At 31.3% G+C, this 17,698-nt stretch overlaps 1 protein-coding gene and 1 long non-coding RNA gene across 2 annotated transcripts; both read left to right on the forward strand.

Moving 5' to 3' along the window:
* The first annotated feature begins 11,815 nt into the window (after positions 1-11,815).
* Positions 11,816-13,802, forward strand: LOC122303885 (2-methylpropanoate--CoA ligase CCL4-like). The gene has a single exon (XM_043115878.1). The coding sequence runs from the start codon at positions 11,890-11,892 to the stop codon at positions 13,555-13,557; it is 1,668 nt and encodes a 555-aa protein (XP_042971812.1). The 5' UTR covers positions 11,816-11,889; the 3' UTR covers positions 13,558-13,802.
* A 1,421-nt stretch (positions 13,803-15,223) lies between these two features.
* Positions 15,224-17,261, forward strand: LOC122302189. The gene is made up of 4 exons (XR_006240394.1): positions 15,224-15,363; positions 15,888-15,958; positions 16,197-16,361; positions 16,495-17,261. It is a non-coding gene; the product is annotated as an uncharacterized LOC122302189 (long non-coding RNA).
* Positions 17,262-17,698: the final 437 nt, after the last annotated feature.

Raw genomic sequence — 17,698 nt, forward strand, 5'->3', positions numbered from 1 at the left:
GTGGCTTGTGATAAGACAAGATACTTTCTTCACCCAAACACCGCCATGGCTGACCGTACGAAGAAGCCTGCTCAGTTAACCCAATTATGATGGGCACTCTTTTCTTGAGGAGTTTTGTTATATACAAATATAATTGCATATTAATTTATATATCAATACTGATTCATTCATACTTAAAATTTAAATTAACACTATTTTTAATAAAATTTAATTTTTGATCAATCACATCATGTTAATACATAAATTAGTGCATAATTGTACTTACAACTATATTTTTTTTCTTTCTTGAGCCCTTCTTCATACTAACCCGTACGATTTTAGAGTAATAAAATAGTAGGCTTGAAAAATTAGATGCAGATGTCTCTCCCACAAATCAAATGTTGTACCCGGATTTATTCAGTGATGGTGTCAAACTGGTTTTTCTTTTTAATTATTCCAATCGATTTTATATTACATCGTTTCTTTTAATATAAATCAAGATTTACTCTATTTTTGGGGTTGTTATAAATCATATAATAGTCAATCCCCTACTATTATATGTAAGACTTATCAATGCTAACCAATTATGAATTGGCCTGACAAAAAAGGTTAACATTTATAAATTGTTTGGATAATGAGATGAGATAAAAATAACTTTAATAAAAGTGATAAAATATAAGCCAAATAGTTGAACCATACAAAAAAAATATTTGTATGGTCCTAATAAATTCATAATTCTTTTAATATATTTCTTCCCCACTTAAGTATTTAATACTACAGTATTTTTATTATAAAGTTCTGTTTGGAATTGCATTATGAGTCTTAAAAAATGTTTAAATAGCTTTAAAAGCTTTTTAATAGAAAAATTAAGTTCTTTGAGTCATACATATTAAACTACATTTTAAACTCAAATAAGTTAAAAGTATATTTGAAGAAAAGTATCATTTTTATATTTTTTCTTAAATGTGTTTTTCTGGATAATCCGAAATGTAGTTCAAATTTTAAAAATATTATCAATAGATGAAAATACACATACAACTTTCAAACTCTTAAAAATATAATCATAATCTTTAAATAATCAAATGATCGTAATTTCTATCTCAAAAAATACTTTTTCAATTTATTTGCAAACAAATTATGAAACATATTTGAAAGTACTTTAAATATATAGTTATCAAACAATAAATAATCTTTTTAAAGTAGAACATATTACTTAAACTATAAATTATATTTCCCCCCACAATCTCAAACATGCACTAAGAGATTGTTTAAATGTTGAGTTAGTTTCATCTTATTCTATCTTATCTTATATTAACATCTAAATATCATTCAAACATATAATTTTCAATTTAAAATTTTTAACTTTCTCATCCAATTATTACCTAATCATTATAATTTTTCCTAAGTTTTAAACAAAACACAACAAAATTTAACTTTTTTCAAATTTCAAAATAAAAATTATATTAAAAAATTTATATTCTAATATACTTTTAACTTTATAATATTTTTATTTAAATTTCTCTATTTTTTTCTAAAATTCTATAAAACATCGTAACTAAAATTATTTCACTACTATTCACAAAACATTTCACCACTATTTAGAGCATTCTCAATGGATTATCCAAAGTTAAAGGATATTTTTTTATGAATATAAGATGAATTTAGATTTTGACTATTCTATTTATATAAGTCTCTACATTGGAATAACTATTTATTATTATTATATAACAATAAAATAATATAAGATAAATCTAACTTTGGCTATTCACATCAAATCTCCACATTGGATATCCATTTATTTATTATATAGTAATGAGTAATTAATAATTTAAAAAATATTTAATTTTTTTAATTATTAATTTATTTTATTTTATCATATTTTAATTATTAATTATTAGTTTATTTTATTTTATCACATTTTGTTATTTAATTTAAAGAAACTTGTGAAAGTTTATGGATGTAGATAGAGAGAAGAGGAAGAGTGTTATAAAAAAATAATAAAATAAGATTTGCTATATGTATAGTGTAGACCAAATTTGAGTCTTTCTTTAACAATATTGTAACTAAAAGTTATAAATTTTGTTTATAGATAATCCATTATAGCTGTGTTTTATACCTAATAGTCAAAAAGTACAATAAATTTTAGAAATGGCTAATCCTAGGGGTTGATTCAGTCCAGTCCGGTCGGTCCGAAGGGGGTATTATGGACCGAACCGGACCTTCCCAGGATTTTTCCATCCTGGACCAGACCGAAATGGATAAGGACCGATTCGATCAGTTCCCATTCGGGACGAGCCGATCCGGTCGGTCTATCAATCCAATTCGAGGCTCCCGGTTAGGTCGGTCTACCCCGGTCCGAACTGGGCCAACACCTGCATTTTATGTTTAATTTTTTCAGCCCACCATACATTTTTTCAAATTTTAAATCCAAAAATACTAAAAAAAAAAAAGATCTTGATGGGAAAATAAAAATAATCAAAATTATCAATCTAATTATTTTAGTGCAGCACTCCAGAAAACACTAAATATTCCAATTATCAACATTGTTATACTAAGTCATGTTATGAATAATTGCAGAAAATGGACATACCCAAAAGGAAAAAATAAAAATAAAAAACACTAACATGGAATGTTAGTGCAGCTGCAGCACTAGAGAAGTCCCAGACTGCCAGTTTCCCTAATTCCATCCATTCCAAACAACTTAAACCATATTATCCACCATTCATAGAAATATAAAATCATAGTAATAAAAAAAAATAGAAATAAAGAAATTAAAAACAATCTCTAATCAGTAAAATACCTAATAAGTAATAAGTAATAACTTATATAACTTATATCAAAGTGATCCTATGTTAAAAAGTCTAAATAGAAAAAGATAAAAAAATAAAATAAAATACAAGTAACAATTACATAATAATATACAGCTGTCACTTTCTTAGGCTCTTACCCTCTCATATTTATTGATTTACATCAATACAAAACACAAATATATATATATATATATATATATATATATATATATATATATATATATATATATATATATATATGAACACATCTAGACTAGCAACCAAATGAAGTTTCTTCCCTACTGCAGCCTACTGTTACAAAATAACAAAACACATAATAAACCATAGCCACAAAGTTGCTGCCTCCAGGCTTCCAGCGTTGCTGCTAATTACCTGCTACTACCACAAAGCTGCTACTTCTTAGTTCTTGCTACTGATGCTCATGCACTGCAATTTGTACATGCCACTTATAGTGAGAGTTTGAGCAATTATCTTATGAGTTATGACTCTATGAGTAACCAAAATATGTTACTGATTTTGCATTGAAAAAGGCACAAAATTATTGAATCAGATTCGAAATCAGTAAAGAACAAATTTAATAAACCAACCAAAAAATAAAGTAATTATGAGAAGTTTCTTTATATACACATTTACCCATAAGGCTCTGCACGGTAATGTTAAGATATTCCACATGCACTTGATAATGTTGATTATATTAATATAGTCCAAGACTATATACTAACAGAATATTAACATAGTCCAAAAAATTAATATAGTTCATTAGATTTATATTTGACTCTTTTCTATTTCTTCCCAAAAGCATAAAATTAAAGATATTTTAAATATTTTCTGTTAAGATAAAAGTCTAGTTTAATATCTTTGTTAAAATCATTATCTTTTTATAATATCTTGTAACCCTTTGTCCTTTTTCACTTTGTATCATCACCTTTGACCCAAATCTATACTTTTTTAATTTGAAGCAATTTTTATGATATCCTTTGAGGTCCAAATTAGTTAACATTTATAATTTTTACAAGCACGAGAATGTGTTATTTCTAACTTTTTAATAGAGCTCTTTAGCTGAAATCAGCTCAAAGTTCAATTCAAAAACCTATTAAGAGTTTCGGATATTAGTGCATATTATGCTTTGCATTTCACTTATAGTACTAGTTCTTATGGATGGAAATAGAGAAAAGCAATCCTTAGACAAAGAGGTAAGAACCTCTAAGGCAAAGTACTGAAACAGTTGTAGTGAAACAAATAAATAGAAATATAGAGCCAGAGAAATAGAAACACAAAATAGAAATAGAGAAATAGAAAAAAAAATACAGAAACAAAAACAGAGAAATAGAAACATTAGCACTATTAATTCACTACAGAATAACCCTTCCTCTCCTAATTTTCTTGTTCAAATAAATAAAGTAAAGAATATACCTGCATATATGTTTTTATCTTTCAATTAATTTTACCTTTCTTATTGAATATAAGGGTGAAAAAGTTAATAACTTAATATATATTTGGTTTCATCATATATATATATATATTATTATAAGCAATATAATAAGAAAAACATAACCAACAATCTTCTCACTTGTTTAGTCATTAATTAGCATTGAAATTTGGGTTAGTAGACATTGAATTTGATGCCTCCACTGAATCAGCAAACTCCCCTAAAAATTTAAAATAAAACAAGTTAAATAGTCTTTCACAACATATATTATAAAATAAAATAAACAACAAAATAAATGCATTACATACCCATATCCAATTGCTTCTCAAATTCCTCAACTTCATCCATTAAAGTCCTAAAACTTATTGGAGTAGAAGAACAACAAAGTCAATTTTGTGCACATATGAGACCCTTAACACTAATTGGATTTAAACTACTTCTGAAAGGGTCAAGCACACAACCGGCAATGCTAAAAGTAGATTCAGAGGCCACAGTAGATATCGGTATTGCAAGTACATCGCGTGCAACTTTTGAAAGTATACGATATCTAACTGAATTCACCTTCCACCAACTTAGAATGTCAAAATTATCATCTTGATCCTCACATCTTTCAGCTAGATATCTATCAACCTCTGACTTACTTTCCAAACTGTCTTGTGACTGTAACTGTTGCTTAAATCGTGCCATCAATTGTGCCTTTCTACTCTCATTCTTGTCAACTAAAGGACCCACATCTTCATGTGGGGAACTTGTGCGCTGAGGAGAACTCCCTTCTTCATTTTCCATGTATACTTCATAAATGCGGAAAAATGCATTTCTCACCCTCTAACTGAAATCAATTTTTTTTGTAAGATCATGTGCATACATTTGTTCCAAACCAAAATCAAGATATCGCATCTTGAACCTAGGATCAAGAAGAATCCCAACATATAGCAACATATTCTTATTTTCCAAATTGTTCCAATACTTTTCAAACTTTTTCAACATATTTGTGGTCATTAATCCTACCACAGGGCTTCGTTCTTCACATTCCATGTTAATAGCATCTTTAATACCAACCAATTCCGGGAAAAAAAATATTGCAAGTTACGTATTCACCCTCCGAGAAACGTAACGTTGCATCGTGAAATAATTGAAGAAACCTTACAAATAGCTTCACCTTCTCCTAATCGGATGCATTGGGAGTCCCTAACTTCCTCAACTTTCTTCTATTCACCACATCTTCATCATCAACATTGTCATCGTCATCACCTTGAATACTACTAAGGAAACACGGATCTTCTTTCTCCAATCTCTCAAAAGCCTTTCTAAATTTTGCAGCCCTCTCCACATAAGATAGGTGGAGTTCCACCTAGTTGGTACATCTAAGCAAACTTGGCATTTGGATTGAATGTTTTTCAAACCCACACATTTCTTAAATATTGCCCACCTTTGAGGGGAGGATTTAATATATTTCACAACACCCCTCACTTTCATAATAGACTCATCATATTCTTTCAACCCTTCACGAACAATTAAATTCAAAATATTGGCAGAACATCGCACATGTAAGAAATCATGTTCCAAAACCGTGTCTCTCCTATACTTAGTTTTTTTTTTCAAAAAAAAAAAACGGCCTCATTATTAGAACTTGCATTATCATGACTGATTGCAAGTATCTTTGGTCGCCCCTAATCATGCAAACACATCTCTATACCCTTACCAAGTGTATCACCCTTGTGATTTTCAACCAAAGAAAAGGATAAAATTCTCTTGTGTAATTTCCAGTCATCATCAATAAAATATGCTATCAAACACATATAGTTTAAGTTTTGAACTGATGTCCATATATCTGTGGTCAGGAAAATTCGTTGCCCTCGAAGAGCATTTTTTAACTTTTATTTTTCCCTAAAAAACAAACTAAAACAGTCTTTGACAACCATCATACGGGATGTAATTCCTACCTCTTAGGGCAAACTACAAGTATAAACTTCCTGAAACCCTCTCCCTCAGCATGCCTAAAGTGCAAGGCATCAAGAATAATCATCTCTGTTAAGACTTGTCGGCAAGCTTCAACAGAAAATGAAATGGGCACAAGTCCCCCACTACTACTTCCTCCCTCCACCTTCCAACCTAGAGTGGTCTTGGAATTATCCGTCTTCTTAAACGGACATTTTTTACATTGGTGCTCAATGTGATATTTCATGGATTTTGTACAATTGGTATTCGTATCACATGTATATGAAACACCACAATAATTGCAAGCAGCCCTAGGTTTAGTGGGATCACCTTTTGGTATTCTTGTAAAGTAATCTCAAACTATTGACTGCTGTCTACCACGCTATGACCCACAAACTGAACTATTACTTACATTGGATGGTTGTGGAGGTGGAGGTGGAGGTGAAAATGGAGGAATGTCTTGTGTTGACTCTTGCACATCATTTGTAAACGACTCCATCTATAAAAATAAAGAGACATAAATTAAATTCACAGAAAAAATAAGAAACAGAATTATTGTCTCATAATGATAATAGCCATTAGCCAATAGGTAGAGATTAAAAAAAAAATACAGAAACACAAACACAAACACAAACACAAACAGAGAAACAGAAAAAAAAATACAGAAACAGATAAACAGAAACATAGAAACAGAAAAATAGAAACAGAAACAGAGAAACAGAAAAAAAATACAGAAACAGGAACAGAAACAGAGAGACAGGAAAAAATACAGAAACAGAAACAGAGAAACAGAAACAGAAACAAAAACAGATAAACAGAAACATAGAAACAGAGAAACAGAAACAGATAAACAGAAACATAGAAACAGATAAACAGAAACAGAAACAGAGAAACAGAAAAAAAATACAGAAACAGAAACAGAAACAGATAAACAGAAAATAGAAACAGAGAAACAGAAACAGAAACAGAGAAGCAGAAAAAAAAATACAGAAACAGAAACAGAGAAACAGAAACAGAAACAAAGAAACAGAAATAGAGAAACAGAGAAACAGAAACAGAAACATAAAGAGAAACAGAAACAGAGATGTCTTCAAATGCATATTGTATTCTTTAATTTCTTTCTATTGAACATCAGCCACGTTTTTAATTTTATTGACCTTATTTTTGCTTTCACACCATCTTTTGCTTCAAATTGTGACAAGTCAATCATAATTGACAAAATAATACATATATTTAGTCAAATGATGATATACGGTTTTACATCCACGTTTATTTTATTTTTTCCCATGTGTACTTGGATGCCCCCATTCAAGAAGAATGAAGGGCAATATATGAATATTTTCCAACTTATGAATATCATTTCTTATTAATCATCTCAACAACTTCTGAGAATGGTCAAGTCTATAATCATGACTAAGAAAAATTACCAAAATATCTAAAAATACTACATTCTTCTACAAAGTATGCATGCATGCAGCTGGGTTGGTTCTTTGTCCCAAATCACCAAAATATTTCATTACTACTTCTACTAGTTATAGTTTATCCATACAAATTTCTTCTTGATCTATATATCAAAACAAATTAATCAAGAACCAAACAGTCACCAACAAACAATAACAAACAAACCATAATGAATCCTTTTTCTGAAATGAGTCAATGATTCCAATTAAAAAATAATCTATCACAATTGCCACCTCCTACTCTATTTCTGTTTCAGTCACGTGACTGTTTAGAAAAACTTCAAAAGTTCTCCAGCTTGAGTCAGAATCTCTATTATGACCAACAACCAACCAAGGCTGACTCTGCCCATGAAAACAAACTTGACATCCTGTAGTAATTCAAATGACTTATTGGGCATAAATACAAAGGACTTCGCAACAAAAGCTGGATCAAGTATCCCGTAATTAATAAGAAGGAAAATATTGTAGGAAATTGAAACACAACTTAGAATACATGCGGCAAAGAATCATAAAGAAAACTTGTTGATGGTTGCAAAATGGTTTTCAGTTCTTGATAATATAGTTGTACTTATCAAAAGGTTACCTTTAGTCTTAATTAGAGTGAAAACCAAAGAGCTTAAGATTTTAACAGAAATAGATCATGCAAGAAATACCAAACAAAATATATACTAATACAGTAATACATCTAAACAGAAGTCTACTCTAGAGAGAGAGAGAGAGAGTACCGAATAATAAACGGTGACGGAAGGCAAGGCGGCAAAGGAGGGTCGGGACAGCTTGGGTTTCTAAATCGAGAAGGGAGGGGAGAAAAGTGAAAGGGGAAAGTGATCCGCGCCGGGGGGGGGGGGGGGGTTCCTTAAATCAGTGATAAAAAGGGCACCTTTTGGTTATTTAATGGACCCAAACAGTGCCGTTTTAGGGACTTTAGAGTGGAAAAAAAAAAAAAGCTAAATGGTGCCGTGTGGCCCGTGGGAGGGTCTTAAATCTGAGAAATAAAAAGGGCACCGTTTGGTTCTTTAATGGACCCAAACAGCGCCGTTTTAGAGGCTTTAGAGTGAAAAAAAAAAAGAAAAAGAAAAAAAAAAGATAACAAACGGCACCGTGAATGTATTGCAACTATACTTAATACTATTATACATATATATAATATTAATTATATTATGCTATAATATATTAACTCTTATAATATATTAATATATACTAATACTAATTACTAAGTATTAATAATTATACTATTATAGTGTTATTATATATTATACATTGATACAAATACATTATGGAATATATAATACATATTATAAAATTATATATATTATAATTTATACCCTAACTCTTAATAGATTTAGTATAAGTTATAACTATATTAATTATTAGTATAAGTATAAGTTTTATAACTATAGTCTATAGTCTACATTAAACTATAGACTATATTTATTTTATTTTTATACCATATTAGAGTCTAGATTATTAGTATTAGTAATTTAGTATAAATATTAGTATTAGACTATTAGTATAAAATTATATATATATACTAGGTGGGAGTAACGTGCAAAGCACGTTTGTCTAATTTTATGAAATGATTATTTCTAAAAAATAATATATTTTTTATAGAAATTATTGATGTCACTTAATAATTTAAGGCATATTGGAGAAAATAAAAAAATTAGTTCAAAGTATCATATAATCCAATATATGTTTATAACATCTATAATTTTAGCAAAGATGTATACGAAAAATTTAATAAAAGTTTAACATAAACGGTATTTCAAAATATGTGTCGTTTGATATTTGTATTATAATTCATCAATTTATGTCATCATGTAGACAATCAACAAAGACAACATTGAAATTCTTATTTTGTTGTTGGCTGAGTCGATTAGGGACAACATAAAATTAAAATATAATCTTTTTATAAAATTTGTGGTATAATATTTTCTATATATAGCATATATATAAATCATAAAATATATTTTGAAATTGTTGGCCGAATTTACTCTTTCTTGATTAGCTCAAGGATCACGGCCTTTGTCACGTGCCTATCATATCAAGCCCATTTATAGAATATGACTTAGCGGAAGCTACGTCCTACTACCATGGGGAAAAAAAACACTTTGATTAAACACACTAATATTATATATTATATGAGATTTTTAAATTTGAAATACTCAATAATCTGAGTTAATGAAACGTATAATACACGTATATTATACTTAGGGATCCACGTCTTATGCACCTAATATAATGTATATGTTAAGGAAAAAGAGAAAAATATAATAACTAATCTTTAATTACTTATTATTATATAAACTATTAAGTATTATAATTATTGAGATTAATAAATCATATAACAATATTGAAAGCTATCTCTCTCAACATTTATGTCTTCATTTTATGTGCCAAACCGTTAAAACAAACGGTGTTAACTTTAACGGAAAAACAAGAAAAACCGTTAAAACAAGATTTTCCGTTTCATACACACTTTTTATATATAGAAGATATTGTAATTTATACCATATCTCTTAAGACTTAATAGTATTAGTAATTAATACATGAAAGAATATAACAATACTTTAATACTAAATATATATAGACTTATAGTTATAGACTTATAATGATTACTTATTATAATTAGTATAACTATATAATAGTATTAGTAATATAATTAATTAGTATTATACTATTAGTAATATAGTATAGTTATATAATAACTACATAATATAGTAAAGTTAAGTGATTAGTTTATTTAGTTATTATAATTAGTATAGTTATACTATTATTATAACTACAGTAATTACTTAATGGCGAGTTAGTGTCTTAGTGATATAATTAGGTTAGATGATAATTATAGTTATAGTATAGTTATAGGTTAGACTATTAGTAATATAGTATAGTAATAAACTTATATATATTAGACTATTAGTAATATTATTTATAGACTACCCACTTAGTTTTTTGTATAACTATAGTCTATATTAGTATAAGTATAATTTTAAGTTATATAACTATACTCTATATTAGACTATTAGTATTTATTTTATTTTTATACCATATTAAAGTCTAGAGTCTAGGCTATTACTCTATTAGTATTAGTAATTTAGTATAAATATTAGTATTAGTATAAAATTCCAATTAAGAGTATTAGTTAATAATTACTTAATGACAAGTTAGTGATACAATTACATTAAATGAAAATTATATAATTAATTATATACAATTATTATATAATCAATATATATTAAAAAAAAAATTCTCATGGTCCGGGATGAAAAACCACCCCTAGACAGTAGATTGAACGGAATGACTTTGGTCCACTACAATTTGGACCGAGACCGATCGGGACCAGTCCTGATCTAGTCCGATCAGTTTTTCTGGTCCGGATTGGCCAATTATCACCCCTAGCTAATCCAGTGACAATGCTTTTACAAATTTCTCAAATCATCTCATTTCCTAAATATTCCCTAAAACCTCTGTAACGCCATAGATTGATTCCAAGTCATAAATTAATTTAGAAGATAAATTTTAAAATTTAAATTATTCATAAAATATAATAAGAATAAAGTAATTTTTAATACTAATTAAAAAGTAGTTAGTTAGTTATTAGTACGGCAAGATGCTTTCGGCATGAAATAAAAATAATTAAAAAAGAAGAAGCATGGTTTCGGTAGCCGTTTTAAATAGCAATGGTCGGGACTCGATTGGTTTAACTTACAGAAATATTAAACCCACCGAATGCGTGTCTGAATTCTTCTTCTTCTTCTTCTTTGTTTTTAATAATCTAGTGATTAAAGAAGTAATTTGTAGTGATATTATAAATTTTTTAGTTTTTAAAAAAGATTTAAGAATATAAAAAAATGAATAAAAATAAAATTAAAAAAACTATAATTCTTGAAACTGAGTTCATTCGGTGGATGTATCACTATCCTTTTAATTTATTATTCTTATATTTTATATAAAAATTAAATTTGAAAGGAGTAACATTCTTCGTCCTAGATGTTAGAATTCTTAATTATATTTAATAATGTGATATATTTTAAATGAGACATATTTAAAATCTGATATATTTTAAAAAAATTTTTAAAAATGACTGATAATGATTAATAGATTTTTTTTTTTTTTTTTTTCCAAAACGTTTTACACATAATTATTCCGCTGCGAACAGGGTACCGACTGCTATGCCCATTTTAAATAGCAAGAACGGGGCGCTCTCCTTACACACCAGTCAGCGCAAGCGAACGTTTCCCACGCAAAGACAAGACGATACACTTTGAGAGAGATGGAAGAGTTGAAACCGAAGCCGGCGAATTCATCACCTCTAACCCCAATAGGCTTCCTGGAAAGAGCAGCTGCTGTCTACGGCGATTGCCCTTCTGTCGTCTACAACGACACCGCCTACACTTGGTCCCAGACCCACCGCCGATGTCTTCAATTAGCCTCGTCTCTCTCTTCCCTCGGCATCAAGAGCGGCCACGTTGTCTCCGTTCTGGCTCCGAACCTCCCCGCCATGTACGAGCTCCACTTCGCCGTACCCATGGCCGGCGCCATCCTCAACACTATCAACACCCGTCTTGATGCCCGCATGGTTTCCATCATTCTCCGTCATTGCGAATCAAAGCTCGTCTTCGTTGACCACCTCTGTCGCAATCTTGCTGTGGAAGCCCTCTCTTTGTTCCCACCACACATTCGGACCCCAGTTCTAATCCTCATTACGGATGACGAGGTCTCACTGACAGTACCATCATCTTCGTCGGCCGATCATTTCCTTGCCACTTACGAGGGAGTAGTAGAGAAAGGCGATCCTGAGTTCAAGTGGGTCCGCCCGAAGAGCGAGTGGGACCCTATGGTTTTGAACTACATTTCCGGCACAACCTCCTCTCCTAAAGGTGTGGTACACTGCCACAGGGGATTATTCATCGTAGCTCTTGATGCCCTCATAGACTGGTCTGTACCAAAACAACCTGTTTACTTATGGTCCCTACCGATGTTTCACGCCAATGGCTGGAGCTTCCCTTGGGGCATGGCAGCTGTTGGTGGAACCAACGTCTGCCTCCGTAAATTCGACGGTCACACAATCTACCGCCTCATTGAAAGACACGGCGTGACTCACATGTGTGGTGCTCCTGTGGTGCTCAACATGCTATCCAACTCTTCTAATTACAATAAGCGATCGCTCAGAAAACCCGTTCATATCCTCACAGCCGGGGCTCCACCACCGGCGAGTGTACTGCTTAAAACCGAGTCAGTGGGTTTTGCAGTGAGTCACGGTTACGGGTTGACTGAAACGGGTGGTATCGTGGTGTCATGCGCCTGGAAACCACAATGGAACAGTTTTCCTGCGTCGGAGAGAGCTAGGCTAAAGGCAAGACAAGGAGTGAGGACGGTCGGGATGACTGAAGTGGACGTAGTGGATGCGGAGTCAGGAGAGAGTGTGAAACGAGACGGATTAACACCCGGTGAAGTCGTACTAAGAGGTGGGTGTGTGATGCTGGGTTATCTCAAAGATCCGGAGGGGACCTCCAAGTGCATGAGAGACAATGGTTGGTTTTACACTGGGGACGTGGGAGTCATGTACCCAGATGGTTATTTGGAGATCAAGGATCGATCAAAGGATGTGATCATAAGCGGTGGAGAGAATTTGAGCAGCGTGGAGGTGGAGTCGGTGCTGTATTCGCATCCGGCGGTTAACGAGGCTGCCGTAGTGGGTCGGCCGGATGAGTTCTGGGGAGAGACGCCTTGTGCGTTTGTGAGCTTGAAGGATGATGCTAGGATGGCTACTGAGATAGAGATCATAGAATTTTGTAGGGCTAAGTTGCCGCACTACATGGTCCCCAAGACGGTGGTGTTCAGGGATGATTTGCCCAAGACTTCTACCGGGAAGATCCAGAAGTTTGCGCTCAGAGAGGTTGCCAAGAGCATGGGATCTTCAAGAGCTAATCGGATGTAGTAGTCATAGTACGTATCGCATTCTTGTCTAGATTTACCCAGACTCCTGTTGTTAATTTTCACGTTGTTAGGGAACAGTATTAGCTATATTTGCTGCAGTTTTTATGGATAATTAAGTGTCCGGAAAATAATTGTTGTTGGTATTGGAATTTGGGATCAATCACTTACTAATATTATAGTTGTGATGCCCTCGATCGTGTTTGTTGGTCCAAAATAATGTGATTGGTTCTATTTTAAAACTACTCTTCAACTCTTTTGTCTTAATTGACACGGCCTGTCAAAGACTTGTAATTATGTAGTAATTGTAATCGTGACTATATAAGAACTATGTAATTATTTAAAAAGGAGTAAATAAATATAAGATTTATATATGAAAAGTTAATTAATTTTTTAATAATAAATTATATTCTTTGTTAAAAGGATTATACGATACTTATATACTACATAATTGTACCTTACATTATTTTTAAACTATTTTTCTAGTAAAGATTAAAACAATTAAATCAAATTAATAAAAATTTTAAATGAATCTCACCAACCGATCAATGAAGCGTAGGTAGCCCCCGGGGGGGGGGGGGGGGAGGGGAGAGGGGAATTAGTTATGGAAAAGTAGAGAGAGGTGTGTATTGATAGATCGACGAAGTGGTGCGTTATTATAAATATAAATTGAGTAATGTTACGTATAGTTGTGGAATATATAAATGTCATGTAATCATTTTGAAAAAGAGTAGGGTCCATGATTAAAAAGTTAATTTTTTTTTTATGTGAGTCTCGTATTAATTTATTTTTTTAAAAAGACTACATGGTACTTGCACAATTAAGACTGTAAATATCATTTCTGGGAGGAATTAGTTATGGAAAAGTTGAGAGAGATGTGTATCGATAGATCGATGAAGTGGTGCGTTATTATAAATTGAGTAATGCTATATATAGTCATGGAGTATGCAAATGTCGTGCAATCGCTTTGAAAAAGAGTAGAGTTCATGATTAAAAAGTTAATTTTTTTTTCATGTGAATTTCGTATTAATTTACTTTTTTTAAAATGATTACGTGGCACTTGCACAACCATAATTGTAAATATAATTTCTCTTATAGATTATTGGGCATTCCCATAAATTAATGCATTGTGCGAGCCTGTGGAACTCATGCCTAGCGATAATGACTACCAAGCTACGTGCATGACCGAGTACCATTTGCGAGTAAGTACTTTGCGTGGCTGCAATTTGGAATCTCAGATTATCCTCTACCCTTCCATCGCTGCTTTATTTCTAGTCGCGTGCATGGATGCACTTAGAAAAAAAGAATAAACAAAAACAAAGACGACCCACTTGTCTTTTGATTAAATAGGTCTAGCGCTTATCACAACACGTCTGTGTAGGACCTTGTTTTATGACGAAACTATAGGATCATGGAGCAGTACTTGCAATTCTGCATCTTGGAATTCCGAAAGTTTTTACTAATTAAGTTTCTTTTTGAAACGAAATGCATGCGGAGTAAAACAATGTATATATCTTTATATATAAAAAGAGCCTATCTAACGAAAATTTGTTGTTTTAACAGAAATTTGTTGTTTTACCGTTAATGTTAAAGTTAACTCCATTTATTAAATTCGTCTAAATTCATTTATTATCTTCTCTTTAATTTCTTTCATACCTTTACGTCTTCTCTTTAATTTCATTCATTGGTTTCTCTTTCCAAAACTAATTTATCTAGCACAATGCATGACCTAGGGCAAAATCTTTCCCAATTTTCATCAATGGCGGAGAAGAGCTTCAAATACGTGATCCTCGGTGGCAGAGTCGTAGCCGTAAGTTTCTTTATCATCGACTCTCATACTTCATTTTTTTCTTTCTATCTTCCCCCCCCCCCTCAATTTCGTTTCCATATACTATTTCTTTTCATCTTTAAATGTTTTCCTCGGTGCAAACTCCATGGTTTTATTTTAATTTTGCATCGCTGATTATTTTCTATTAGTGTTTATGAGCTCGTGGTTGTGGATTATGAATAATTAAGCTAAACTCAGTTTGGTTTATGCTGTTCATAAATGTTAATATCGCACACTTTTCCCCCAATTATGATCAACAATATGTGTTTCAGTGTTTTGTAGTAGAGAAATACTTTTAAAACGAGGGATTTAATTAATTACTTTAGTATTGTTGAAAATGAAGTAAAGGAAGACTGAAACCATAGATCTTTGTTGTCTTTTATTCATCTACGGATATACATATTATATATACTCCAAAATCTCAAAAAGAGGTTTTTGTGGTAATAATTTTCGCCTCAATTAGTTTTTGTTTCTTTCTTCTGAATTATGCATTTTTGAAATAATAGGGATATGCAGCTAGGGAGTTTGCCAAACAGGGGGTTAAGCCAGGCAAGCTGCGATCATTTCCAAAGAGGCGGTAGGCATTCATATATTTCCTTTTATACTCAATTTAGGGTTTTAGGAAGGATTGGATGTTCAAATTTTTTGAAAGATCTAGGTTAGAAATTCATTTACAAGCTTTCTAAGTTCACTTAATATCACATTTTATGCAAGTTTGTAGCACAAAATTGCAGTTTGAAATATTTTAGAAAGTTGGTTATATTCAATACAGGCTTGTTTTTTTAATTTTCATTGTACTTGTTTAACATACAAAGAATTAGGGTTTAATCTTCTCGATATGGTCTGCGGAGGACACAAAACGGGCACTTGTGAGCAAATTCCTTGAATATGATCTTCTACTTGAATTGTTGGGAATCCCATTTAATGAAATCACCATAAATCGCACTGTGGAGAGTAGGCCATACCTGGTATAACTAAAGGTAACAAATTTTATTTATTCTCTTTCCATTTAATTGGATGTTTGTGTATGTGAACACGCTCATGCGTATGTGGTACTTATCATGTTACTGTATTTGTAGATTAATTAGGTGTTTGATGCTTTTGTTTATGTAGCTCCTGGGTCCATGGGCACTGACTGGTAATAAAGATTGGCAACCCTTTTAATTGCTTTGAAAAACTGGGCAGATGTGAATTATTATATACTTTGGTAAGTGATTGCTTTAACATATTAATTTGTCTGCCATTTTTCTATTATTTTTAAGATACTCTTCTTATTGCCTTTAAAGTAATTTTTAACTAAATATTATGCCTCTGTTTGTAGATTTGAGGCTTAGTATAGCCTGTAGTTCTTTTGATTGGGTAACTGCAAGTTATATATATATTATATATATATATATATACTCCATTGCATCACCCATTTACATGTTGGTAGTGCCTTGGTATCTTTTTAATAAAAAATAAAAATGTACTTTTACTATTCTTTTCTCTTTTTTATTTTTATAGAAGTACAATAAAGTTCGCTTAGAATTTCCCAATTTTAATTTCAATGTATCCTATCATGGCAACTTTGTGGCTATAGCATCTGATCCTCTGGGACTTGTAAATTTGGATATTGTCTCTTGTGTCATTTCCTTGAAGGAGACAGTTTAAGACTTCATTAAAAACTTGTCGTCATATTTTTTATATTTGGAATTGGATAATATAGTTAATAATGGCTCATCTAATGATATTTTGGTCGAGTTTTACAGGTATGGTTATGGTGAGTCCTATACAAACTCATTTTGAATTTTCACTTCAGTTTACATATAACTATGGGCATTTTCCTTCAGTATTTCACAAACATAAACATCGATTGTAACCTTGAGTATTTTCTTTTTTTTGCATTGCCTCAATAGAACTATGGGCGATGTTTATTTATAGGATCATGTTATAATTTCTAGTAATGCTCTTCTTTTATAATATATCACAACGTGTAATTATTTATAAATTACATAAACATATTTAATTAACCAAATACAATGTGTCCTTATTAATAAAAAATTATTTCTTAACAAAAAAAAATTATAAACTAAGCAAACGTGCATTATATATTACTTTCATTTAATATATATATATATAAAGAGCGTATCAAACAAAAAATCTTATTTTAATGGAAGTTGTCAAACCGAAATTCTTGTTTTTAACGGAAATTATTAATGCAATTAAATTAAATTTACATTGGACTTCTCATTCGGACGTCTCTCCCTCTCATTTTTCCTTTAGGGTTTCCAGTCAACTATATAAATATATGCTAATCTTCATCATGTACAGCATATAG

Source organism: Carya illinoinensis, chromosome 3, assembly GCF_018687715.1.
Source record: "Carya illinoinensis cultivar Pawnee chromosome 3, C.illinoinensisPawnee_v1, whole genome shotgun sequence".
Lineage (NCBI taxonomy): Eukaryota > Viridiplantae > Streptophyta > Magnoliopsida > Fagales > Juglandaceae > Carya > Carya illinoinensis.

Coding starts and splice junctions, on each gene's coding strand:
- LOC122303885 (XM_043115878.1), top strand. CDS start 11,890: ATGGAAGAGTTGAAACCGAAGCCGGCGAATTCATCACCTCTAACCCCA.